We start from the raw sequence: 27,441 nt of genomic DNA on the forward strand, positions 1-27,441 counted from the left end.
ACATGAGGTCAAGGCTTATTCATAGAGCACATTTAATATTAACAGCTCAAGCTGCCACAAAGTTTTACAACTTGGGTAAAAATGACAAAGATCAAACAATAAATGGGTTAAAAAAAATAATACATTGAAAAAATGGCAGGAATAAAAACAAAAATTAAAATAGCAATTAAAATCAAATACAACTGAATATAAAATTTAAACAGCATTACAAAAGTCTGTAAAATTCTAGCTCAGCTAGAAAAATGTGTTTTAAGTGCAGATTTAACTAATATAAGACTTATATAGCTAATACCCCTTTTTCTTATAAATTGTGATATTATGATAATCACAATAAAATATATTAAAGGCCTACTGAAATGAGATTGTCTTATTTAAACGGGGATAGCAGGTCCATTCTATGTGTCATACTTGATCATTTCACGATATTGCCATATTTTTGCTGAAAAGATTTAGTAGAGAACATAGATGATAAAGTTCGCAACTTTTGGTCACCAACAGAAAAGCCCTGCCTTTACCGTAAGTCGCAGACGATGACATCACCCGTTGATGGCTCCTTACATCCTCACATTGTTTATAATGGGAGCCTCCAACAAAAAGTAATATTCGGACAGAGAAAACGTCAATTTCCACATTAATTTGAGCGAGGATGAAAGATTTGTGTTTGAGGATATTGATAGCGACGGACTAGGAAAAAAATGAATGAATAAACAAGTAAAAAAAAAATAACGCGATTGCATTGGGACGGATTCAGATGTTTTTAGACACATTTACTAGGATAATTTTGGGAAATCCCTTATCTTTCTTTGTGTTGCTAGTGTTTTAGTGAGTTTAACAGTACCTGATAGTCGGAGGTGTGTGTCCACGGGTGTCTTGACGCCAGTGTCTCAGGGAAGTTGACGGCAGCTTTATGGATGGCGCAAGCTCAGCTGATCTCCGGTAAGAAGCGACTTTTTACCACAATTTTCTCACCGAAACTTGCTGGTTGACATTCGGTCGGGATCCATGTTCGCTTGACCGCTCTGATCCATAGTAAAGTTTTACCTCTGGGAATTTTAAAGGCTAAAGCTTCCTAACTCCATCTTTCTACTGTGACTTCTCCAATGTTAATTGAACGAATTGCAAAAGATTCAGCAACACAGATCTCCAAAATACTGTGTAATTATGCGGTTAAAGCAGACGACTTTTAGCTGTGTGTGTGTGTGCAGCGCTTATATTTCTTAACAGTCCGTGACATCACGCGTACATGTTATCATTACGCGACGTTTTCAAGAAGAAACTCCTGGGAAATTTAAAATTGCAATTTAGTAAACTAAAAAGGCCGTATTTGCATGTGTTGCAATGTTAATATTTCATCATTGATATATAAACTATCAGACTGCGTGGTGGGTAGTAGTGGGTTTCAGTAGGCCTTTAATCCCGGGTAAAACATTACTAAAATTACAAAAAAGGGTGGCATGACATTTATAAAATGCCAATTAAGTCAGAAAATATAAGTTCAAGCAACAGGGTATTCAATGTTTTGTTAGTGTAAATCGTTATAAATGAACATTTTTATAAAACTATAAAAAGTTTCACATTGTAAACTATGTTTGTTGTGTGTGTTTATTGTTTGTTTTGACAGGTTCTGATCCTCACATCAAAACTCTAGAAAAGATGATGGATGAAAGAAGATGGCACCAGACACTGTTGTCCACTGCAGAGGACATTACATAAAAAATAAACACAGTTCCGGACAACAAAACTATTGTAGCATATATTATTTCCTTCCACCAAAGGCAATTTTTATTTTTTCTGGCCAAAGGCTCTATCATATTTCTGTCAGGGGAGCCAAATACCAAAGTAATGTAACAACTTTTTGGTCTTAATGTTCGTGTTCATATTGATTTTTAGAGTTCCCATGTTCATGAACGTTCCGTGCCTGAAAGGTGATTGGCGGACAATGCGAAAGTGTTGTTGTGTTTGTGTGCACGAGACTGTAAGGTTTACAAAAAAATTACATTATTCAAAAATAATAATAAAATAATTGTACATTTTTAAAGTGTTTACCTGAAAAAGTGTCCATCTTGAAGTCCGCGCGTGACTCTTCACAAGTTGTGGTCGTGTTACCATGGTAACCACCGGAAGGAGCTCAATCAACGACTTCGAAAAGTAACAACAAAAAACGATTGGAATTAATAACAAGAGTCCGCCTTAAAACTTGAACACTGTGTGAGTATTTGACTTAATAAATCAACTTTGAAACTCCCCGAGGAGAACATTTCACAGTTCGTTTTTACACGAACTATCAGTGTTCATTAATGGCGTCCTTGTTATGTGTTCGAGTGTATGATGGCAGCCACGAAGTTCTGTGACAGGAACGACACTCTCATTGATGTCATGAAGGACCGACAGGAGCAACAACATCTAGTGGGGATACTACAGGAGCGGAAACAGGCAAGGAAATATTATGAAATATATATATATATATATATATATATATATATATATATATATATATATATATACCGTATTTCCTTGAATTGCTGCCGTGGCGCTAATTAATTTAAAACCTCTTCTCACTCCGGCACTTACCAAAGGTATGCAGTAAAAATCTGAGTGTGATGTAAGCTTGGACCTTCGTAAAAATTTGAGTGTGATGTAAGCTTGGACCTTAAATCCTGCTGAATAGCTCTCAAATCTTCTTCCCTTTATGCGATTTCAAATTACCGGTATTGAAACCAGCCTCCTCCATTTTGAAAATGATGACAAGGGAAGTGTCACTTGTGACGTCACGAGTTTGACCAGGTGGTAATACTAAGCATGCGCTAATTATTTTGGGAAGCGAGTTTGACCCGGCAGTAATTCAAGGCAGGCGCATACTATATGGCCTGCGGCAATTCAAGGAAATACGGTATATATATCCATCCATCCATTTTCTACCGCTTATTCCCTTTGGGTTCGCGGGGGGCGCTGGTGCCTATCTCAGCTACAATCAGGCGTAAAGCGGGTTACACCCTGGACAAGTCACCACCTCATCCGTATATGTATATGTATGTATGTGTGTGTTTCAAAATCACACAGCTATTGATTGCAATAAAATAAAAACGTTTTAAATAGTTTAAAAAAAAAGCCCAATTTCATGTATCCATTCATCCATTTTCTACCGCTTGTCCCTTTCGGAGTCGCAGGGGGTGCTGGAGCCAATCCCAGCTGCATTCATGTATGTACTGTCCAAAGTCATACGGTTGATATACCAAAGACTGCGATGAATTGGCGACTTGTCCAGGGTGTACCCTGGCCTTCTGCCCGAATGCAGCTGAGATAGGCTCCAGCGACCCCGAACGGGCCACGCGGTAGGAAAAGGATGGATGGATGGATGGATGGATATACCAAAGATTTTAAAAACAACACATTGATTAGGTCTACAAAATGTTTGGATTTCCATATGTATTTTTTTTAATTTAAGAATTTATGATAAGTCACAGAAATTATTCAAAACTGAAAGCAAACAAATTGATAAAAAATGCCATAAGATCAAAACTTGAATTTGAAAGAAAAATACTGAAAATGTCAAAAACACAAAAACTTAAAGCAAAACACAACTGCATGAGAGAAATGAATGAATGAATGAAATGAGTTTATTTTGGTCATATAATCGACCATTTTATGTGATCAATTTAACAGCACAGATTATACATATTTACAATGTGTTATACTTGTATAGCACTTTTCTACCTTTTTTTTAATTAACTCAAAGGGCTTTGACACTATTTCCACATTCACCCATTCACACACACATTCACACATTGATGAATCATACACATACACACACAAAAAGAAAGTGAATGATCGAAAAAGGAATAGGCTGAATCCAAGGCTTATATTTTCCTATTCTATACATTCACTGAAAATTAGATTGCCTGGAACATGAACGTTCAAAAAAATCAATGTGATGGAAGTAATCGGCGCTATATTTTATACTTTTCCATTATTTCACCTTTCAAGGCTTTCTTAAACCTTAACAAAAAACTACAAACCCCGTTTCCATATGGGTTGGGAAATTGTGTTAGATGTAAATATAAACGGAATGCAATTATTTGCAAATCCTTTTCAACCCATATTGTATTGAATGCACTACAAGGACAAGATATTTGATGTTCAAACTCATAAACTTTTTTTTTTTTTGCAAATAATAATTAACTTAGAATTGCATGGCTGCAACACGGGCCAAAGTAGTTGGGAATGGGCATGTGATGTATTACATCAACTTTTTTTTTTAACAACACTCAATAAATGTTTTAGAACTGAGGAAACAAATTGTTGAAGCTTTGAAAGTGGAATTATTTTCCATTCTTGTTTTATGTAGAGCTTCAGTCGTTCAACACTCCGTGGTCTCCGCTGTCGTATTTTACGCTTCATAATGCGACACACATTTTCGACGGTAGGCAGGTCTGGACTGCAGGCGGGCCGGGAAAGTACCCGCACTCTTTTTTTATGAAGCCACGCTGTTGTAACACGTGCTGAATGTGGCTTGGCATTGTCTTGCTGAAATAAGCAGGGGCGTCCCTGAAAAAGACGGCGCTTAGATGGCAGCATATGTTGTTCCGAAAGCTGTATGAACCTTTCAGCATTAATGGTGCCTTCACAGATGTGTAAGTTACCCATGCCTTGGGCACTAATGCACCCCCATACCATCACAGATGCTGGCTTTTCAACTTTGCGTTGATAACAGTCTGGATGGTTCGCTTCCCCTTTGGTCCGGATGACACGATGTCAAATATTTCCAAAAACAATTTGAAATGTGGACTCGTCAGACCACAGAACACTTTCCCACTTTGCATCAGTTCATCTTAGATGATCTCGGGCCCAGTTTCTGGATGTTGTTGATAAATGGCTTTCGCTTTGCATAGTAGACCTTTAACTTGCACTTGCAGATGTAGAGACAAACTGTATTTAGTGACAGTGTTTTTCTGAAGTGTTCCTGAGCCCATGTGGTGATATCGTTTAGAGATTGATGTCGGTTTTTGATACAGTGCCGTCTGACGGAACGAAGGTCACGGTCATTCAATGTTGGTTTCCGGCCATGCCACTAATGTAGGGTGATTTCTCCAGATTCTCTGAAACTTTTGATGGTATTATGGACCGTAGATGTTGAAATCCCTAAATTTCTTGCAATTGCACTTTGAGAAACGTTGTTCTTAAACTGTTTGACTATTTGCTCACGCTGTTATGGACGAAGGGGTGTATACCTCGCCCCATCCTTTCTTGTGAAAGACTGAGCATTTTTTGGGAAGCTGTTTTTATACCCAATCATGGCATCCACCTGTTCTCAATTAGCCTTCACACCTGTGGGATGTTCCAAATAAGTGTATGATTAGCATTCCTCAACTTTATCGGTATTTATTGCCACCTTTCCCAACTTCTTTGTCACGTGTTGCTGGCATCAAATTCTAAAGTTAATAATCATTTGCACAAAAAAAATGTTTATCAGTTTGAACATCAAATGTTGTCTTTGTAGCATATTCAACTGAATATGGGTTGAAAATGATTTGCAAATCATTGTATTCCGTGTATATTTACATCTATCACAATTTTCGAACTCATAGGGTTTGTAAAAGAAAGAAATACAGATCATCAAACAATGCTCGTATTAACATATGTAACAGAAAACATATAAAGTGCATCAATTTGCCTGAAATTGGAAAAAATGTAATCGTTATTTAAACTATAAACATTTTTTGACCGACTTGAACCATTAGATATATATATATATATATATATATATATATATATATATATATATATATATATATATATATATATATATAAAGATTAAATACATTTAAATTGATGAACAACTTCACTCAGGATCACAATATTTAAAACCTGCAAAACAAAAATGATTAAAACAGGTTTTGCTGAAATTTTTTAAATTAAAATGAGGAAGTCAGGATTAATGGCTACAATGAGCATGTTTGTTTGGCAGGTTTTATTGTGTGTTGGGGGAGGGCATAGCATAAAATCATGGAGAAGCACTGCCCTAAATGAATATTATCTTCCTATACTATATGTTTATGAATTGTGTTTCACCATTTGGTTTTTACTTGAAACAGTGATGATTTAATATTAATAAAAACATGGTTTTGTTTGTGGTATTATAGAAGCTGGAGAGTTTGCAAATGCGTGAAGTGGAGCTGCTCAAGGAAGCAAAGAAGGCCAAAGATCTACTGTCAAGCTTTAATACCTTTCCAAAGGTATACAACAGCTTAATGCCGTAGGTTTTAATCAAGTTGAGTACAAAGTTTACTCAGGATATTTTAACTTGTTATGTGCTGTACATTTAAAATGCACACATTGGTTTCAAACATTTTAGTGGTGCTCTGACGGCGCTTAAAAACATGAGTATTTTGTGTCTCTGCTGTGATCATCATTATCATAGAATGCAAGATATATGCTACTAACCCAAAAAACATAAACAGATAAAAATCAATACTCAAGTGTTGTAGATACATTTAGCCTTTTTTACATGGAATGAAATCCAACTTTACACTTACTCTATCTGTATTTGTGTGTCAAAATTTTGCGTTCTTTATTGATTATTCATATATTGATGTAAAGGAGCTACAATGTCGCATGGACATATGAAGTATGATGAAGTATGCATTTAGAAGAGAAAAAAACCTCTAGCTTTTTGCGACTTTGTGTCAAATAAAGTTGAGTCATTTGATCAACAGCAAGGTTTTAGTTCACAATACACAAAAATCCTTCAAACAGTCCCTTAATCCTCCTATATTTTTTTGTGTTGGAGCACTGAACCCCTTAAAGTCAACATCTCCCTTTTTGAAGGAGCAAGATGCTGATGAAAACATGAAGAAAGCTGAGAAGGAAAGGAAAGAAGCTAGTGAGAAAGAGACTGAGGTGAAGATGTTACAGGAGGAGTATGTGCACCTGCAGCACAGGAAACAGCAGCTCCTGCATCACATGCACAGAGACACTGTGTATAAGAACTTCATGAAGCAGGTGGTGAAAATAACACAGGTAAGGCAATAAAGAGATGCTTAAATAAATGTGCGATACAGGAACATTTGGTATACTGTACTGTACAAAAGTATGTGCAGTATGCCAACACTAGAGCCTAAGTACATAGTGTATGTACATTAATTTGATTCTGATCGACATCTTAGCTCTCTTATCCTTTCCTCAGTGCTTTGGATTCAAAGTTGAAGTATTTTGCATAATATTCAGTATATGTATGCTATTCACATGCAGGACGGGCTGGTAAAATCATGGCATTACAACTTAAAAATAAGGACAATTTCAGATTGTTTTCTTTTTCCTACTTTGGCCAAAAATAAAACAAGCACATTCTAAAAATGTGCACATCACAAATGATTATCTTGGCAAAACATTTCAAGTTAGTTGAAAATTCTGAGGAAAAAATCGGTGTAGTTTCAAAAACACCATGAAGAACACAATGAACTTAGACTTCGTCTCAATGTATTTACAAAGTCATTAAACTTAGAGCACTTCCTGTTTAGGATTCTCTTGTTGGCAGTTCACAATTAAAACTTGTTTTGAAAACCAACCCAGTGTTTGCTCAAAGCACCGCATTGGTGAAATCCGCAACTGCCAAAACACATTCATTTATCAATCATTCAAATATTACAATTGTAATATAATCAAAACCATCGTCAAAATGACACTAAAGCCACCGAAGTCAAGGTAACATAACTACATACTAATGTTAACACAGTAAATTTAAGCATGAAATAAAATAGAGCAAACACAACACATTTTTCCAATGGAGTTCAGGGTGCACATTGTGCATTAGACCAATTGCAAGTGCTGCATGGAACTCTTACTACAAAGATGATGGTCAAGTAGACTCAGGTCTTTGCATCTTACGTTTCATTTTTTCATTCGTTGAATGAATAATTTACAATAAAAGAATGTATTGTGCGTCGATACCGCCGCCATCTGCTGCCAGTCACAAGAGGAGCAGCCGATTGCTTGCGCCTGCGCTGATTGGAGTAGTGGCAGCCAATACAGAAGGATCTTATCTTTAAACGATGTAATGTGTGATGTGGGTTACTCTTGAATTGCTATTGCGACATCCAGTAAACATATTTAAAACAGCAGTTTATTTAAAACAGCAGTTTATTTCATTAATAACAAATGCAGCTTATGTTTATATTGAGCGAACTGATCTTGTGGTGTACATTAAACCTGTTTGTGGGCTGTATGTTTGACAGCCCTGGTGTATACCCTTACAACATATACTGCACAATAAAACTGTATATGTTCTTCTACAGCATGTAGTAAATTGTGAAATCACATAAACATTTCTGAAATTGTGCATGACAAAGTACTATTCCAATCTATTACACCTACTCAGTGTCCTAGTGGTTAGAGTGTCCGCCCTGAGATCGGGAGGTTGGGAGTTCAAACCCCGGCTGAGTCATACCAAAGACTATAAAAATGGGACTCATTACCTCCCTGATTTGCACTCAGCATCAAAGGTTTTAATTGGGGGTTAAATCACCAAAAATGATTCCCGGTCGCGGCCACCGCTGCTGCTCACTGCCCCCCTCACCTCCCAGGGGGTGATCAAGGGTGATGGGCCAAATACAGAGAATAATTTTGCCACACCTCGTGTGTGTGTGAGACAATCATTGGTACTTTAACTTTAACTTTTAACTTAATACTGACCCAGATACCAGATAGTGTGTTTTCTCTAAGAAAACAGTCTGAAAAAGACACATTGTTTTATACTTTATAACAGGTGGAGCCGAACAGCTTCTCCCAAAGAGTCACAGCTTTTTTTCCTGCCATTCACACACGCAAGCTGTTTGAAGTAGCTGGCAAGTTGACATAACAACAGAGTTATGATGTCAAACTTAACATAATGATGATCAAAAGAATCACAGTTGTTAATAATTGGGGGGTTTTATGCATTCTAATAAACGTTAGCAAAGGTCATCTAACAATGGAGCCAAAGTGACAATGGAGCCAATGGGATTCTCTCTATTCAGCCTATAAAGCACTCTAAAAAAAACTGCAAATATTTTATATACACTCTGTAAATATTTATGTAATTTAGTAACATACACATATATAATAACATGTAATATTTACTTGTTTTAGCCTAAATATATGGAGGATGATCTACAAGTTTTAGAAGCTGTTTGCTAATCAGATCCCACTTTAATGAAACACTAAGCATCATGCAGCAGTCTTGCTAAGTGATGAACAAGAAATACAAACTATGAACATAATTTTTAAAATACTTACTGCAGAATGTCTGCTCTCACTGATGACTGCTGACTGATAGGATGCTTATATCTTCCTGTTTGGATGAAGAATTAATCATAATCCACCCATAGATATAAAAAAAAGAAAGGTGGCCGCAAACATGTGTTTTTTTGTGTTTTCTCGCTAAAAGTAATTTGGCTGCGTTGGTGCTTATAATATAAAAACGTCACTAAGACTTAGTTAATTGTCAGGTCACGAGACGTAAATGGAGTATTGTTACCATTTTTTTGATAGTTATTTAGAGGGTTTTATGGACGCAATAGAGTACCCCCATTAGCTGCATTGTTAGCCAACTCGTACTTGTCGTATTATCAATTTAGAATGCATTAAAAAAAAAAACCTATATGTTTTTGTCTTACATAGGAATTGTGAATGATGGACTAATTCCAAAAATATGCAGTTCCCCTTTTAAGATACTTTATTTTCTGCACTTTGTCTACCATCTATGTATCTTGGTGTCACGCCACCATCAATTATGATGTACAGCATTTCCCTTGGAGATTGGACTTGTACATTAACTCCCTCCAGCAGCTTCTCTGTCAAACATATCATCATCAGCTTTTCCATATTTTCATGGATAAATGTTCACCGATTTGGTATTATTTCAACATTCTTGGCTAGTGTTAGACTCATTCTGCTTCAGTATGGTACAGATCAGCAGTGATACGCTCAAATTCCTTTGCCAAGTCACGTTATTGATGATTTAGTTATTTAATTCAATGTGTATAATTGCTTATTCTTCTCAGCACTGTCCTTCACACTCACTTTCTTCCTTCCAATGGTTAGACAACAAACATATTTCCATTTCTCACTAAAGGCTAATGGCAGAGAGAAAGACATGTTTTGGGTGAATCTTACAGGGTTCAATGTGATATTTGCAATGCCTGCTAATGGTGGGGAGGCTTGTAATGCAAATTATTGTTTGCAACTTCAAGCATAACAATTAACTCTTATCTAAAAAAAATTCTCACTGTATTAAATGTCGGAATTTCAACAAGTTTTCTTTGGTGAGTCCTTTTAAGATACAAAGTCGTCTTTGGAAAACATATTTTACATTTTACAATAATAACAAATATGTAGACAGTTTAACACCTTTTATAAAACCCAATGACACATCACAATATCCATCGATCCATTTTAATAAACAAAAATGGGGTGAGCAGTGTTGAAAGCATTGGCTTACAGATGAATAAACGCAGTCATGATACAATCTAGGTATTTTTCCCATACTTTCACGACACTGGGGTAAAGACATTATGGGACTCGCTGACATATTTGAGTTAAATGGTAAATGTAATTGTGTTTGTGTTGCAGTTTGAAGACGAGGCATCTCTCGCAGGTCAGCTGGAGAGTCTTCTCCGCATCCGAGAACAGCTATGTGAGAAGCAGAGGCAAGACGAGGAACAGGTGAACCATCAGAGGAAAACCCTGCTAGCTTTTAACAGCCAGCATCACTTGATGCTTCTGCACAACAGCAACCAGCTGTCACAGCTCCATCGCAAACTGGAGAGAGCCCAACCTGAAGTGGAACACTGGGTATCAAATCTTATCCTCACTGGACAAAGTGTTATGTTTTTTTATTGTGAGTATTGTCATCTCCTTCGGTTTTCCTCACACAGGAGACAATGTGGAAACATATCCAGGACACAACAGCCAAGGAAACTCTCCTGCTGGGCTTGATCAAGATGGCGACACTCAACCTCTATGAGTCGACAGGCGGCGACGTGGAGGGAGAAAAAGGTGTGGCTCTGGGTGACACTGAGACACAACTGGACAAGGTTTGCACTTTGACAACAAGCACTGAGAAAGATCTGCTCTAAACACATTTCACAGTTCTGTCTTTTTTTGTAGGTCAAGATGTTCATCCAGGACCACAAAGACATTGTCAAATTACACCAAAGTACCACACATAGCAACAACACAGAACATAACACTGTAACTTTATGAAAACATTACTGTGACTGTATTTTATTTTGACATTAAATCTAAGTTATTGTGACTCCATAGGTTTTCCAATATAAAGAGAAAACTGTGAACTTGTATGGAAGTAGAATTGTCTCACTTATATCAACTTATACATATCAATATGATATTAATACATATGCATATATTAATAAATATAAAAATACCAATTTGACATGCAAATAAAAATTTTGTATAAATAATTGCGTATTTGTATATATATTTTTGAGATTTTAAAATATTAACAAATAAAATGTATAAATAAAAAATGTGACATACAAATAAATCAAGAATGTGTATAAATAAACGTGTATTTGTAAATATATTTTTGAGATTTGAATATAAATATGCTTGACTTTGTATTTGTATTGAATTTGCATATGTAGATCACTTTTTTGCTTTTGAGTCGATGAGACATTTCTACAACAATCCAGATGCACAAATAAAATGTGACCTACACACTCCTCTGAACAACCAGCCACACATTGCACTGATAAGAGATCAGTATCTACATCAGGACAAGGTCATTAAACAGCATTGATACAATAAAATAAGCAGCTAGCACGGTTTTTCAGATTAACTGGATAAATTGTGAGTGTGAATGTTGTCTGTCTATCTGTGTTGGCCCTGCGATGAGGTGGCGACTTGTCCAGGGTGTACCCCGCTTTCCGCCCGATTGTGGCTGAGATAGGCGCCAGCGCCCCCCGCGACCCCGAAAGGGAATAAGCGGTAGAAAATGGATGGATGGAAATTAGCATTAGCTAATACAACACTAATATTAGCTAGCTCAGGCCTGTTGTGCGTTCTCTCTGTAAAGACGTGGATTGTTTTTGTGCAGAGAACTCTGGGCATTTTGTATATAATGCATATAATGCTCTGTGACCCAGACCACCCTGGCTGCAGTGCCCTGTGATGGTTGTCCAGGGGTCACATTTATTTGTGCATCTGGTGTGTGGTACAAATGTCTCATCGACACAAAAGCAAAAGAGCAATCCACATATGCAAATTCAATACAAATACAAAATCAAGTATTTGTATATGGAATATTTGTATTCAAATCGCAAAAATGTATTTACAAATTCACATTTATTTATACACATTTTTTATTTATTCTTATGTCACATTTTTTTATTTATAGATTTTATTTGTATATATTTTCAAATCTCAAAAATATATTTACAAATATGAATTTATTTATATTTGTATATTTATTAATATATGCATATGTAATAATATCATATATATATATATAAATATATATATATATATATATATATATATATATATATATATATAAAACTTGCTGGTTGCTAAGTAGAATATAAACATGTTTTTTTATTATACAATAAATGTATTGTTGGTTCTACACAACTTATACATACCTATTTTCTTTCATCTATCATTGTTATATGTGTTTTCCTTTGCCTATTTTTTTTTATTAAAATAAATGGCATAATAACAAATCAGATAACACATCTTAACTTAGATGTATTTTTTTAGATAATTCCCCAGAGATGCCAGCTTCTCACAATAATCTTCTCTTTGTCTCACAAATACATAATCTTCTGACTGCAGAGATTATGGTCCTCCGAAAACCCCCCAGTTTACATAAATAAGCAGCGAAATAAATAGTTGCTTAATCATGCATGATTTACTTTTTCACAGTAATTAAGACCCTCAGTGTTATTTTGACTAAACTCACTCTCTATTGTTTTTTTGTTTTTGTTTTATGAATTTTATTTCAAACACAAAGCAATCGCAAGTGAGTTAGACCACTTTTTCAAATAGTGTTATGTATCATGATCATAACTGATTAATAATATTACAAAAGGTAAATTAGTTCAAAGTGTACATTTTGGATAATTATCAACATTTGAAAGTGAATTTGACCACTATTGATTGATTGAAACTTGTATTAATAGATTGCACAGTACAGTACAGTATATATTCCGTACAATTGACCGCTAAATTGTAACACCCGAATAAATTGTTCAACTTGTTTAATTTGGAGTCCACGTCAATCAATTCATGGTATACTACTACGGCGCTGTGGGGCTCAGTGTGTGCAACATCTACGATAAATCTTCAGAATTCTGCACTTAACAAATACATAATCAAAATACAGATCTACACCATTTAGAATTGTTTTAATCTGCTTTATTAAAAAAACTGAGGTTATTTACAAACCCTGTTTCCATATGAGTTGGGAAAATGTGTTGGATGTAAATATAATAAAATACAAACATTAAATGCAGTGATTAGCAAATCATTTTCAACCCATATTCAGTTGAATATGCTACAAAGACAACAAATTTGATGTTCAAACTGATAAACATTTTTTTTTTTTGCAAATAATCGTTAACTTTAGAATTTGATGCCAGCAACACGTGACAAAGAAGTTGGGAAAGGTGGCAATAAATACTGATAAAGTTGAGGAATGCTCATCAAACACTTATTTGGAACATCCCACAGGTGTGCAGGCTAATTGGGAACAGCTGGATGCCATGATTGGGTATAAAAACAGCTTCCCAAAAAATGCTCAGTCCTACACAAGAAAGGATGGGGCGAGGTACACTCCTTTGTCCACAACTGCGTGAGCAAATAGTCAAACAGTTTAAGAACGCTTCTCAAAGTGCAATTGCAAGAAATTTAGGGATTTCAACATCTACGGTCCATAATATTGTCAAAAGGTTCAGAGGATCTGGAGAAATCACTCCATTTAAGCGGCATGGCCGGAAACCAACATTGGATGACAGTGACCTTCGATCCCTCAGACAGCACTGTATCAAAAACCGACATCAATCTCTAAAGGATATCACCACATGGGCTCAGGAACACTTCAGAAAACCACTGTCACTAAATACAGTTAGTCGCTACAACTGTAAGTGCAAGTTAAAGCTCTACTATGCAAAGCGAAAGCCATTTATCAACAACATCCAGAAACGCCGGTGGCTTATCTGGGCCCGAGATCATTTAAGATGGACTGATGCAAAGTGGAAAAGTGTTCTGTGGTCTGACGAGTCCACGTTTCAAATTTTTGGGGGAAATATTTGACATTGTGTCATCCGGACCAAAAGGGAAGCGAACCATCCAGACTGTTATCGACGCAAAGTTCAAAAGCCAGCATCTGTGATGGTATGGGGTTGCATTAGGGCCCAAGGCATGGGTAACTTACACATCTATGAAGGCATCATTAATGCCGAAAGGTACATACCGCTTTTGGTACAACATATGTTGCCATCTAAGCACTGTCTTTTTCATGGACGCCCCTGCTTATTTCAGCAAGACAATGCCAAGCCACATTCAGCACGTGTTACAACAGCGTGGCTTGATAAAAAAAGAGTGCGGGTACTTTCCTGGCCCCCCTGCAGTCCAGACCTGTCTCCCATCGAAAATGTGTGGCGCATTATGAAGCGTGAAATACGACAGCGGAGACCCCGGACTGTTGAACGACTGAAGCTCTACACAAAACAAGAATGGGAAAGAATTTCACTTTCAAAGCTTCAACAATTAGTTTCCTCAGTTCCCAAACGTTTATTGAGTGTTGTTAAAAGAAAAGGTGATGTAACACAGTGGTGAACATGCCCTTTCCCAACTACTTTGGCACGTGTTGCAGCCATGAAATTCTAAGTTGATTGTTTTGTTTTTTGTTTTAAATCAAGTTTATGAGTTTGAACATCAAATATCTTGTCTTTGTGGTGCATTCAACTGAATATGGGTTGAAAAGGATTTGCAAATCATTGTATTCTGTTTATATTTACATCTAACACAATTTCCCAACTCATACGGAAACGGGGTTTGTAAAACCTTTATCAGTGACCGCCTCTCATTGAATTTTCAGCAGTCCGATATCGCCATCTTGTGGTCACAAAGCACCAGCTGGTATACTCAACATATCAGTCGCCTGTGCCCCATCGACATTGATTATTAATAATAAAACATCCATTAATGCATGTATCCCATACTACAAACCTGCTGCTGCTCACACAATGTTGTTGTCATTTTATTTTGGGACTACTTCTTTTTCTTCTTCCCCTTGCCCTTCCCCTTGCCCTTCTTTTTGCCCTTTTTGTTCGGCTTCATGGGATTAAGAGCCAACTCCCGGCGGGTACAGTAGCCCCTCCACCAGGACTGGCAATAAAGAGTGACTTTGAGCTTCAACTCGGTAACTCTTTTCTCTTCCGCCAGCCGCCGCTTCTCCATGATGCGGTTGTACTCCTTCTCTAGGTCAGCATAGGGCTTCTCCAGTCTGTTGCATTCTCCTTCTTCCCTCTCAACATCAATCTGACATAACTCCAGCTCAGCCTGGGAGATAAAGAGAAAGACGGTCACATATCATTTTAAAGTTTATATTTCAACAATTCATTCATCGTTTTAGAGAATCGCAATGGTTTAAATGCAGTTATTGTAGTAAGAAGACAGAGTGACATATTCACTATAGCCAAGCTTCTATCTATGTCTGTTAATGGCAAGTAAATACTAGGACTAGGAAAATTATTACTAATCTGATGAAAAATGTTGACTTGTGCGCAAATGTGCGGTTGATCAGGTAGTTACAGGCTGCACGACCAAGCAAGTCAATATGGAAGACACTAAACACCATGATAGTCCTCTGCAAAAAAAAAAAAATATGACAGAACAGGTACAATGAAATGGCCCCATACATTGCGGTCTACCTGACACGTGAAATGTGACAAATTGTGGGGGGGTGGACTATCAACTTTAGCTGCCAGATGCCAGTAGAGTGTTGAGTATCTTAAAATGTGTTTTGGTAATCCTAACTTTGACCACAGTGTCAGTTCCTTCGTAGAGTGGCACTTTCCATGATTTTCAGCAGACTGCATTGCAAATTGAGTAACACCCCAACTTCCTCTAATGTGAGATTTACCCAAGAACGGGGCCTTATAAATCCCTTCCCTACTGTAAGAGTGCCCTGATTTATGAGTGTTTTGAGAATAGAGAGTCTCTCGACTATAGTCCAGAGACTCTCTTAATTGTTGTTTTTGAAGTTGCAAGCAGAAATTTGAGTTACAAGCATTCCCGCTATTAGTTGGCGTAGAAAATGTCACAGTGGACCCCGTAAGAGCAGCCTAAAACATCTAGCGTTATAAGCTTATACTGTAGACAGAGATGGACATAACTATGTTTTCGAACCATAGGAAGGTAGAAAGTGAGTGTGTAGGACAGTGCTAAGAAGAAGCGCATTGAATTAACAGAATAAATCATCAAAAACATGATTTGGCGGAGCAGTACGAACCTATCACTACTGGTCTGCACCATACCGATGCAGAATTTGTGTAACAATAGCCTAGAATGTTAAAATAATATCCAAACGGTGGACATTTATACATGAAAATATGGGAAAGCTGCTGATGGTGTGTTTGACTAAGAAGCAGCTAGAAGTAGTGATGTTAAAATTTGAGTATTTTCAAATAACATTTCGATCTGGAAAAAAAAAATACAAAAAAATGCTAAAAAGAGCAAAAAATCGTAATGTGATGAGAACAAGCTGACATTTTTAAACTAATAATAAAAATAAACCTACTCACATTACATTATATATATTATGTCTGTTTTTAGATTTTTTTTTTAAAATAAAAAAATATCAAAAGGGCCTTTCCATACTTGACCTTTCATTTTCAGTAAGCGGCCCTTGGTGGAGAATTTTTAGACACCCCTGATTTAAAATATTAGAAGCTCTCAAAATAAATAAATAAATATACTTTAAATATAAACAAACTTTAGTTAGCTAGTTAATTAAAAAAATACTAACTTAAAAAGTAATTTGAAAATTGCAATAACAATAATAAACACTTAAATATGTAATGAGACATTGGTATTTTCATACAGGCAGATTTTTTTGACACATTAAGTCATGCTGTTACACAATCATATTATTATAATTGTCATTATTATTATATTTTTATTAATATTATTCTACTATTACATGGAATAAAACACAAGTAAAAATGTTTGAAAAAAAGAGCAAGACAATCAGTATCTAATGAGAAAAATCTGAGAGGTTGTAACTATTAATGATAATATACTTAGTCACATAAAATACAAAACTGACACAATATCTGTTTTTAACTTTTTTTAAATTATTATTAAAAAAGGTATCCATATGGCCCCGGCGTACTTTGAATTTTCAGCATGCGGCCCCTTGGTGAAAAAAGTTTGGACACCCCTGAACTAAAATATCGATATTTTGATTTGAGCATTGATATTAGAACATAAATATCTTGTATCTGCAGTATCGATATATTCCAGTATCGATCCACACATCACTAGCTAGAAGGAGCCATAGTAGAAGTTCACTCTCCAAGGTAAATGCTGTACATGATTTTTATATTAATTAATTCAACTATTGTACTGTATGTAGTTGTTAGAAGTATATTCTGTTGTATTGTTTTATACAATATATCTTATCTGAATTTTTTGTGTTTTTTTAAGTGTTAAATGTTAAAACTGTGCTATTTTGGGGGGCCTACCACCATTTAAATTGATATCAACTCATTTCAATTTGAGATTGATTCGAGACAGAAGTGATTTCAGTTAAAAGCTCCATTAGAGGACCAATTTAGTTCGTAAGTTGAGATACTACTGTACAGTATGTAAAAATATCAATCGTGATTAATCGAGAGCAATCTTGTGATTAATATTGGTTCACAATTGTAAGTGTTCAAACTAATACATGTGTTACAAGACATAAACAATGGGTATTTAAAGTTTGTACCTGGTGCTCTTCTATTTCATCATCAAACTTTTGGATCAAGTATTCAATTTCCATCTCCACATTCTCGTTTATCTGCCAAAAAGGAAAATGTTTTAAAAAAACAACAACAAGCCCAGCTAAATAAATGATGTAAACTCTCATTAACCAAGTGAATGCACCTCTTGTAGTACTTTCTCGCCCTCTCTGTATTTCAGCGTCATCGTGTGGCGGCGAATGTTGAGTTTGTCTATTTCCTGCTGGAAGCTGGCCTGCTTCACCTGCGAAGCCTTAATGATGGACTGACACTGTTTGTCTGCAACAAGCCACCAGTCCACTTCTTTCGTCTGGCTCTCCTGAAGGCGGCGCTCCAAAATACTGAGGTCATCTGTCTTCTTGGAAATCTAAGGCATTGGGGAGAGGTCAGACATGATCTTATTTTTTTTATATTGCTATCTTTAATTTTGGGATGAATGAACAATGGATATAAAAAATCCATACACCACCGCTGTCTGATGTAAAACATAAAATAAAAATGAGACCACCATAAAATTCATATGCTGTTAAAAAAGTGATGCTTTGAACATATAGTCACGCAAAAACTGCATTAACTGCAGAAAAAGATTCTACTTTTGTTTAATTGTACAAAGCCCTCTCTGGTTTTTTATCTTTCATTTATTTTGTTTACAAAAATCACATACAATATGAATCAGTCCAACAAAATAACACACAATATCACAATAATAATACATGATATTCCAATTCCAAACCAATCCCAGCACAGCAACATTCAGGGTATATATTTAATTGCATTTAGGCCTGGCCTCTGGTTGAGCCATTCCAAAATAACACATTACTCACTGACGGATAGTGTTGACGACATTATGCTTGTTCATCTTCAGCCTCTGTCAAGGTGAAGGGACTTGTGAACAGTTTCTCAAAAATACAAAGTACTAGTGTGTACCTAAAAGGTTACAAAGCTTGTTGCTTGGGTTGTACATTTTTGAGAGAAATTGCTGTACCCTTCAGTACAGGTCCATTGTTGTACCTTATTAATTTGTACCTCTTAAAGTACAATGGTAACAACCCCCTAACTAACATTATACAGATCAAAGTACTTCATATACCAGGAATCTAATAAAGGGGAACTATTTTTCTGCATTTAAAACCCTTCCTTGTGGTCTACGTTACATGTAATGGTGGTTCTTTGGTGAGCATTTTGCACAGAGTGTATTTTACGGGCTTTCTTCAAGCTGCTATCTGACCGTCTCTTCAGGATGTGCCATTTTGTGGGTATAGTCTTATTTACGTGCCTCAACTTCGACAGCGTTTTTTTCCCCATCATGTTGGTTGTAGTTTTTAGAACTTCCATAGCGAGTCTAACAAATTAAAGTTGGAACTGTTTGCTAATTTGTATTAGAAATAGCAACAGCAGAGAATACATGTGCATGTACAAGACAGTCTGACCCACAACAAGAGGATAGAAAAAAAGAATTAGCTTATTGATTAGAAAAGGGGTCTCCAAACTACAGCCCTGGCCCTAATCTGGCCCACGGGATGTCCCAAGTAAAAAAAAAAAAAAAAATATATATATATATATATACTGTAAAAATTGTGTTTTTATTTTTTAATCTGTCCTGTCCTGCCGCTCATGTAGGCATATCATATTGTTGATGTAGATGCCCATATATACTGTACATAATTACTTTAGTGTTGGATACTTCTCTTGTTGTCTTATTTGTATTATTTATATATATATACATATATATATATATATATATATATATATATATATATATATATATATATATATATATATATATACACACACACACACACATATATATATATATACATATATATATATATATATATATATATATATATATACTTACACACAGACAAATATATAGATATACATTTATACATAGATACTGTTTACAGTATATGTATACAAGTCTACACTATATTGCCAAAAGTATTTGGCCACCCATCCAAATGATCAGAATCAGGTGTCCTATTCACTTGGTGTATAAAAGCAAGCACTTGGGCATGGAGACTGTTTCTACAAACATTTGTGAAAGAATGGGCCGCTCTCAGGAGCTCAGTGATTTCCAGCATAGAATTGTCTTAGATGCTACCTGTGCAACAAATCCAGTCGTGAAATTTCCTCGCTCCTAAATATTCCAAAGTCAACTGTCGGCTTTATTATAGGAAAATGGATAAGTTGATTGGCAACACTAAATTTGCCCTAGAGTGTGAACGGGAGTGTGAATGTTGTCTGTCTATCTGTGTTGGCCCTGCGATGAGGTTGCGACTTGTCCAGTGTGTACCCCGCCTTCTGCCCGACTGCAGCTGAGATAGGCTCCAGCACCCCCCGTGACCCTGAGAGGGATAAGCGGTAGAAAATGGATGGATGGATGGATGGATGGATGGATGGATGGATGGAAGATGTGAAAATGTGGTATTGTGGGGATCCTGCTCTGTCTTCTTATTTTCTGTCTGGAGCCTATACCAGTTCCTTCCAAGCGGAAGGCAGGGTACATCCTGGACAATTGGCCACCTCCGTTGGAGATCTCTTGCTTTAAAAATTTGAAAATGTGTTTATAACTGCTTACCTCATCATCTTTTTGGACGATGGCTGCAGCTGTTTCTTCCAGTTTGACGATCATATCCGTGTCAGGTGACACCGTCTCGACGGCTAGCAGTATTTCCTCTTCCGGGCTGGTCTGCAACCTGACTATCATGTGTCCATGAAATTGCTTTAGCCCTAAAATAAGCGTGTGCTCAGCTTCTCCTAATTCCATATCCACGTCTGGCTTAAACCCCAAAATGGCATCAGGGTGGGTTCGGAACAACCTTAGCAGATCCCTGACAGAGTACTTGAAGTCCCTCTCAAGCTGAGCCCTCCTTTTTCTTTTTGCAAGTTCTTTTTCTGGGGGTCCAACAGGCTCCTCATTGAAACCATCAGATTTTTCCATCTTTTCGGTTAATAACTGATGGACCTCAAGAGCCCTTGTGAGCTCGTCACGTACCTCAGCAAACGGGTGTTCTGACTTATGGACGGTAGGCAGAGATGCTGCAATCTCTATTTGACTGATGCAGTTCTCCAGTATGTTGGAGATGGACTGGGCCTCAGGAGAGAGGAGCCTGGGCAGCGGCACCTCGTGGTCACTCTCGCAGTCGTCATCTTGTTGGAGACCGGGGAATATGAGCTGGGTCGTGTCTGTCTCTATCAGTTGACCGTCAGACATGCTGTGTCACTGGTGGTGCAAAAAAAAATAATAATAATGATGCATTAATTCATGTTCTTATTAATTATTAATGATATTTTAAACCCCACACATAACACATGGCCAGATAAAACGTTCAATATGTAATCTCACTATTTATCAATTTCCCTTACAGTAATATATCATGGCTGTGGGTATCCCCAAATATTTGCACCTTATTACGTCACACGATGACGTCACTAACGATTCTCAAAACACACGAAATGCATTTCTTTGTGAATACTCTTCATTTATTCTAACAAAACCAAATTAAACTTCAAATTTTTAAAAATGTGTATTTATATTTCGAGCGTATTTATAGGTTGATATTAAAAACACCCTGCATTTCCACTTTGTTGAAAATATTAGGAAGGCAATTCTGTACTTACTTGACATGTCGAGGGTCCAAACACAGTTGCTATGATACCGACAACATAGCTGACGCTGAGTGAATACTATTATAGGAGTCAAAACTGTTTATTTACTACAGGATTTTAAAATGACCCTGTGCTCAAATCATATTTTCGATCTGAAAGGTTTATATTTATATATAATTCATGTACTAAAATATCTGCCACTTTTATTTTGAAATACAACATAGTCACAGACTGCCGTGATTCGCTGAAAGTGTCGTAAAACGGACACGATCCTAACTCAGATGCAGCGCTCGGGTTGCCTTTGTAAATAAATGTAGAGTTTCATGAAAGTTGGTCGTAAAAACACCAATTTTGTTTAGGGAAGCGGCTTAATAATTTTGGAATTTGCACATAATTCAATTCCCTGGGGTGAGAAGATGCCGAGATGGACGCAGCAGGAGAAGGGCGGCTTGTGACACTGACCGGCTGCCTCGGTGACAGCTAGATGTCCCCTGCGTGACAGGACACGACCAAAGCTGTAAACAACAAACTATACCCACTTACTCGACAGTCCATTTATTTCATATTTTTTAACCTGCTTGACATCTTAATTATGTATTTATTTTCGTTATGGTTCACCACAATACTTCGAAGTACTATATGCTTGTTAGCTAACAACTTAGCGTTAGCCAATGCCATGATGTATGGTTTTCCACCAAAACAGAATATTTATGTAGTTAGCCAGCTTTGTTCCCGAGTAACGTTTCTCTCATTTAACCGAGTATTTGTTTATTTTGTTCAGAATGGAGATTGTTGACGACGACGACGACGTGCCTCTCATCCTCACTTGGGACGATGCAAACAGCGGTTTACTCAACGAGGAGCCGGAGAGGGGAGACGAGAGTAAGTAAATGTGTTGTAAATATTCGTTTAAATCCCGTAAAGCGTATTAAATAACCAAATCATGTAACGTTATATCTGCCTCTTTAATAAGTGGGAGTTACTTTGTTTCTATTGTTGTTGGATCGAATGTACGGTGGCCGGCGGGGCCAAATGACAAAAACACACACAGCTACCTGACAAAAAAGATAAATTAGAATAATACATAATGTTGGATATTGAGAACATATAAACTAGAGATGCGCGGTTTGCAGTCTCATCCGTGGAGTCCGCGGATAAAATGCGGGTCGGGCGGGTGACATGACGAAAAGATAGATTTTAAATCGATTCGGGCGGGTGGCGGTCGAACCATTCGGAAATATATACACATAGTTCAGGGATCGGCAATCTTTACCACTCAAAGAGCCATTTTGACCTGTGTAACAAAATAAAGAGGACAATAGTAACACAATAAAGAGGACAATAGTACCCGCAAACATTCTCGCGAATATCTGCTGGCGGTCACCCAGATAATAAGAATAAGGGCGTGCCATGAAGTCATTGCCTTTGACGCCTTCTACAACATGTACAAACTGCTTGCCAGGCCAGCTATATGTTGTATGTAGCTTCCGCAAATACACGCACACGGCTGCAAGGCATACTGGGTGATACAGAGTACACTAATGGTTGCGATATAAACAACTTTAACACTCTTACTAATATGCGCCACACTGTGAAGCCACACAAAACAATAATGACAAACACATTTCGGGAGAACATCCTCACAGTAACACGACATAAACGCAACACAACAAATACCCAGAATCCTTTGCATCAATGACTCTTCCTGACTATATTATACATCCCGCTTGCACCAATCTAATTTAAAACATTTGTATGCACGTACAACATTTAAAACCTTTACCATATCAGTATGTGGAATTAAAGGCCTACTGAAACCCACTACTACCGACCACGCAGTCTGATAGGTTATATATCAATGATGAAATATTAACATTGCAACACATGCCAATACGGCCTTTTTAGTTGACTAAATAGCAATTTGAAATTTCCCGCGAGTTACTTGTTGAAAACGTTGCGTAATTACATGGCGTAATTGCACAGTATTTTGGACTGAATTTTTGCAATTTGTCCATTTAATAATGGAGACCATAAAGAACAATGCTGTTGGTGGAAAGCGGTGGATTGCAGCTGTCTTTAGCACCGAGACATAGCTGGTGTTTCTTTGTTTGTTGTGAAGCGGAGCGGTCAAGCGAACATGTTTTCTCTATGTCAACCAGCATGTTTTTGGATGGGGAAATTGTGATATATATCTTACCGGGGACATCAATGGATTATTCGTCGTCCTGCAGCAGCTGTCATGTCAAAAAAGGCAGCTGTGAGCTTGGCTCCTCGGCTTCTCTCTGAGACAATGCGTGCTCACCGCAGCAATCCGACCTCGAGGTATGTCTTTACAATCTATAAAATCTCACTAAAACACTATTAAAACATTAAGCAGATAAGGGATCTTCCAGAATTATCGTAGTAAATGTGTCTAAAAACATCTGAATCGCTCACAATGCTATCACCTTTTTTTTTTTTAAACTTTATTTATTTATTTATTTATTTTTTTCTAGTCCTTCGCTATCAATATCCTCAGCCACAAATCTTTCATCCTCGCTCAAATTAATGGGGAAATTGACGTTTTCTCGGTCCGAATAGCTCTTTTCGTTGGAGCCTCCCATTATAAACAATGTGAGGATGTGAGGAGCCCTCACACGGGTGACGTCATCATCTGAGACTTCCGGTACAGGCAAGGCTTTTTTATTAGCGACCAAAAGTTGCGAACTTTATCGTCGATGTTCTCTACTAAATCCTTTCAGCAAAAATATGGCAATATCTCGAAATGATCAAGGATGACATAGAATGGACCTGCTATCCCCGTTTAAATAAGAAAATCTCATTTCAGTAGGCCTTTAAATTATGGAATGGATTAAGTAAAGAAGTTAAACATTGTACTGATATAATCCAGTTTAAAAGGCTGTTCAAATTAATAGTGCTTACAAAGTACACAGAAGAAAAATTATGAGAAACACTTTCAACTTTATTGAAAATAAGATATTCTTCATCTCAGTATGTTGGCAATGACTGAATGAATTAGTTACATGTTACAGAACTGTTGTATTACTCATTCACGGATGTCATCTTACTATTTTGCTGTAAAAAGAGTCAGTAAATAAATGTATATATTTGTGGGCGCTCTGACGTGGGAAAGGGGTAGGTTTAAATAAGCTTTGCTTCTTCCTACTCCTTTTCGGACATGATGTGATGTGAGGTGATATGAATTGTCTGATGTATTGTGTTGTAAATGTGCTCATGTTCGAAATAAACTAAGAAAGAAAGAAAGAAGAAAAAAAAACTCCTCAAAACAACTGCATTGAAGAAATGCTGCAAGTTCACGGAACAAAACATGCATTTGCTGGGTTAAAAGGGGAGCCTGCCTTCAAAGTGGAAGTGCACTTTTTAGAATTTTGCTTAGCATTCACAATCCCTCAGTAATAATAGAATACACTTGTTTTTCTTTTTTTGTGTGTGCATTCTAAGTCGTAAAATTACAATACAGCTAATGGGAGTAGACTATTACTCGCATAAATACCTCTAAAAATAACCAACAATACTCCCTTTACATCTTGCGATGTGAGTATTAGAGGGGCTGTTTGCTACATTTACACAGATGCCTACAGATGGCGCTAACTTTCCAATGTATTTTACACAGTTTAGCCCTCCTTCTCACTGCTACTCGTGCGTAATGACGTAATTATGTACGTAGGTAACACATACTTGTGCATTAGCGTGTTGTTGGTTAATATTAGCAATTTGGATAGTTAGCATTAGCTGTCATCAAATGTATATTGTATAATAGAATAGAGTTTTACTGTCATTATTACAGTGAACAGGTTCAAAGAACAAAATTGGAGCAGATCCCCTAAGGAGCATACACACAATAATTTAGTAATATAAATAGTAAAAAAGATTAAAAAAAAGATATGTATCTATGTATCTATCTATTGCACATTATAGTCCGAAAAATAAAAAGACGTGACACATTGTGCTCACTCAAGGCCTGTTTAATGCTACTATAGCTCTTGGGTAATATATAATATAATATTATAACAGCAACATGACTGCAACTTGTTTGTTGTGTCTCTTGGAATGTTTTTGTATGTGTGCACGGGCTCCCTGCCCAGACGTGTTAACGAGACCGCGTGAGTGACTGCCCTGAACAGCAATCATTGTATTCGAGCCTGCAAAAAAAAAATGTATTACATAAAGTTTGTAATTGTGAAAAATATAGACAATCGTCAAACAAATGTGTTCTGTTAAATCACTAATGTTAATATAAGCTAGCCGGTGGTTTTCTTGTTAAAATTTCTTTTTCTTTGAAAAATGTTGATGTGAGGAAGTTGCAAACAGCACCTTTAACCAAGTTTTAACAAAATTGTTGTTATAAATGCTAATGCAGACAAACTATATTTAGTGGTGCCGTGATCACAGAGAGCTAACTAGCTAATGTTGCTAAATTGACATATTGAGCCGGTGAGCTGGCGCAGTGCCTCTGAGCTGGTGAAAGTTAATTCTAGATTTGTATCATGCCTCTCATCTGGATAGTAGAAAGATGTGGCCATAGACCGAGAAATTGGTCATCTTAGACCCTGAGATGGCAAGAAAGACACGAAAAAACGCTTGTATGCGGCACCTTTTATTAAAAACCTGTGTAAGGATTCTGATTATTTTATTTAGTACTGCATCAGCGTGATTACAGAAATTTTTATTTGCAATATTTCCGTGTTGCATCTATTTATATATATATTTTTGCATTTGTATCATTTCTGTTTGGGGCATTTAGACCACCAAAAAATGGATACCTCCATATTTAGCTACCAGGATCGACTATTTCAGTATATTTTTAATGTGTAAATATTGAATGATGTTTATTAACATCTGCTTAAACACCACAACAACTTTGAATCAAATGATTTGATAATGCTACGGTATGTGCGCTGTTTACTTCTATATGGCTGTGTGTCCTCACTAGCCACATTATTATGCAATAGGCACACTTTGAATTCAGTCCAAAATAAGAATTATGTCAAGGAATTTTCATTTATAAAGATTATTGATTGACTAAGTCTACAAACTGCATCATGTTGTTTTTATCATTATATTTTGCTATATGACTGGGTGGACATAATGCACGTTAATTACACTTTTAAATACGTCTCTCATATAGTATATGTATGTGTATATATATTTTTACATACAGTCAAGAAAATAAGAATTTGAACACCATGCTATTTTGCAAGTTCTCCTAATTAGAAATCATGGAGAAAAATCCAGAAATCACAATCTATGATTTTTTTAACAATTTATCCGTGGGATACAGCTGAAAATAAGTATTTGAACACCTGTCTCTCAGCTAGAATTCTGACCCTCAAAGACCTGTTAGTCCGCCTTGTCCAAAATGGATACATGGATGATACAGCAGAGGATTGGGAGAATGTCATTTGGTCAGATGAAACCAAAATAGAACTTTTTGGTATAAACTCAACTCGTCGTGTTTGGAGGAAGAAGAATACTGAGTTGCATCCCAAAAACACCACACCTATGGTGAAGCATGGGTGTGGTAACATCATGCTTTGGGGCTGTTCTTCTGATAAGGGGACAGGACGATTGATCCGTGTTAAGGAAAGAATGAATGGGGCCATCTATCGTGAGATTTTGAGCCAAAACTTCCTTCCATCAGTGAGAGCATTGAATGGTTGACCAAATACTTATTTTCCACCATAATTTACAAATAAATTCTTTAAAATTCCTACAATGTGAATTCCTGGATAATTTTTTCACATTCTGTCTCTCACAGTTGAAGTGTACCTATGATGAAATTTACAGACCTTTGTCATCATTTTAA

At 36.6% G+C, this 27,441-nt stretch overlaps 3 protein-coding genes across 3 annotated transcripts in view; 2 read left to right on the forward strand and 1 right to left on the reverse strand.

Annotated features, from left to right (window-relative positions):
- The first annotated feature begins 2,096 nt into the window (after positions 1–2,096).
- Positions 2,097–12,369, forward strand: LOC133555707 (coiled-coil domain-containing protein 42 like-2-like). Its single transcript, XM_061905019.1, has 7 exons — positions 2,097–2,208; positions 2,323–2,433; positions 6,141–6,233; positions 6,826–7,017; positions 10,606–10,827; positions 10,911–11,069; positions 11,143–12,369. The coding sequence occupies exons 2-7, from the start codon at positions 2,326–2,328 to the stop codon at positions 11,236–11,238; spliced, it is 870 nt and encodes a 289-aa protein (XP_061761003.1). The 5' UTR covers positions 2,097–2,208; positions 2,323–2,325; the 3' UTR covers positions 11,239–12,369.
- Positions 12,370–13,395: 1,026 nt separating this feature from the next.
- On the reverse strand, positions 13,396–21,234 carry iqcd (IQ motif containing D). The gene is made up of 4 exons (XM_061906441.1): positions 20,584–21,234; positions 18,148–18,369; positions 17,990–18,061; positions 13,396–15,558 (listed from the first exon to the last, which is right to left on the reverse strand). Exons 1-4 carry the CDS (start codon positions 21,217–21,219, stop codon positions 15,268–15,270), a joined length of 1,221 nt encoding a protein of 406 aa, XP_061762425.1. The 5' UTR covers positions 21,220–21,234; the 3' UTR covers positions 13,396–15,267.
- A 617-nt stretch (positions 21,235–21,851) lies between these two features.
- Positions 21,852–27,441, forward strand: part of tpcn1 (two pore segment channel 1) — a 29,924-nt gene continuing 24,334 nt past the window's right edge. Inside the window, exons 1-2 of the mRNA XM_061906440.1 lie at positions 21,852–22,131; positions 22,396–22,496. Coding sequence (XP_061762424.1) covers positions 22,397–22,496 — 100 coding nt within the window. The 5' untranslated portion in view covers positions 21,852–22,131; position 22,396. The remainder of the gene's footprint in view (positions 22,132–22,395; positions 22,497–27,441) is intronic.

Source organism: Nerophis ophidion, linkage group LG07 (genome assembly GCF_033978795.1).
Source record: "Nerophis ophidion isolate RoL-2023_Sa linkage group LG07, RoL_Noph_v1.0, whole genome shotgun sequence".
Lineage (NCBI taxonomy): Eukaryota > Metazoa > Chordata > Actinopteri > Syngnathiformes > Syngnathidae > Nerophis > Nerophis ophidion.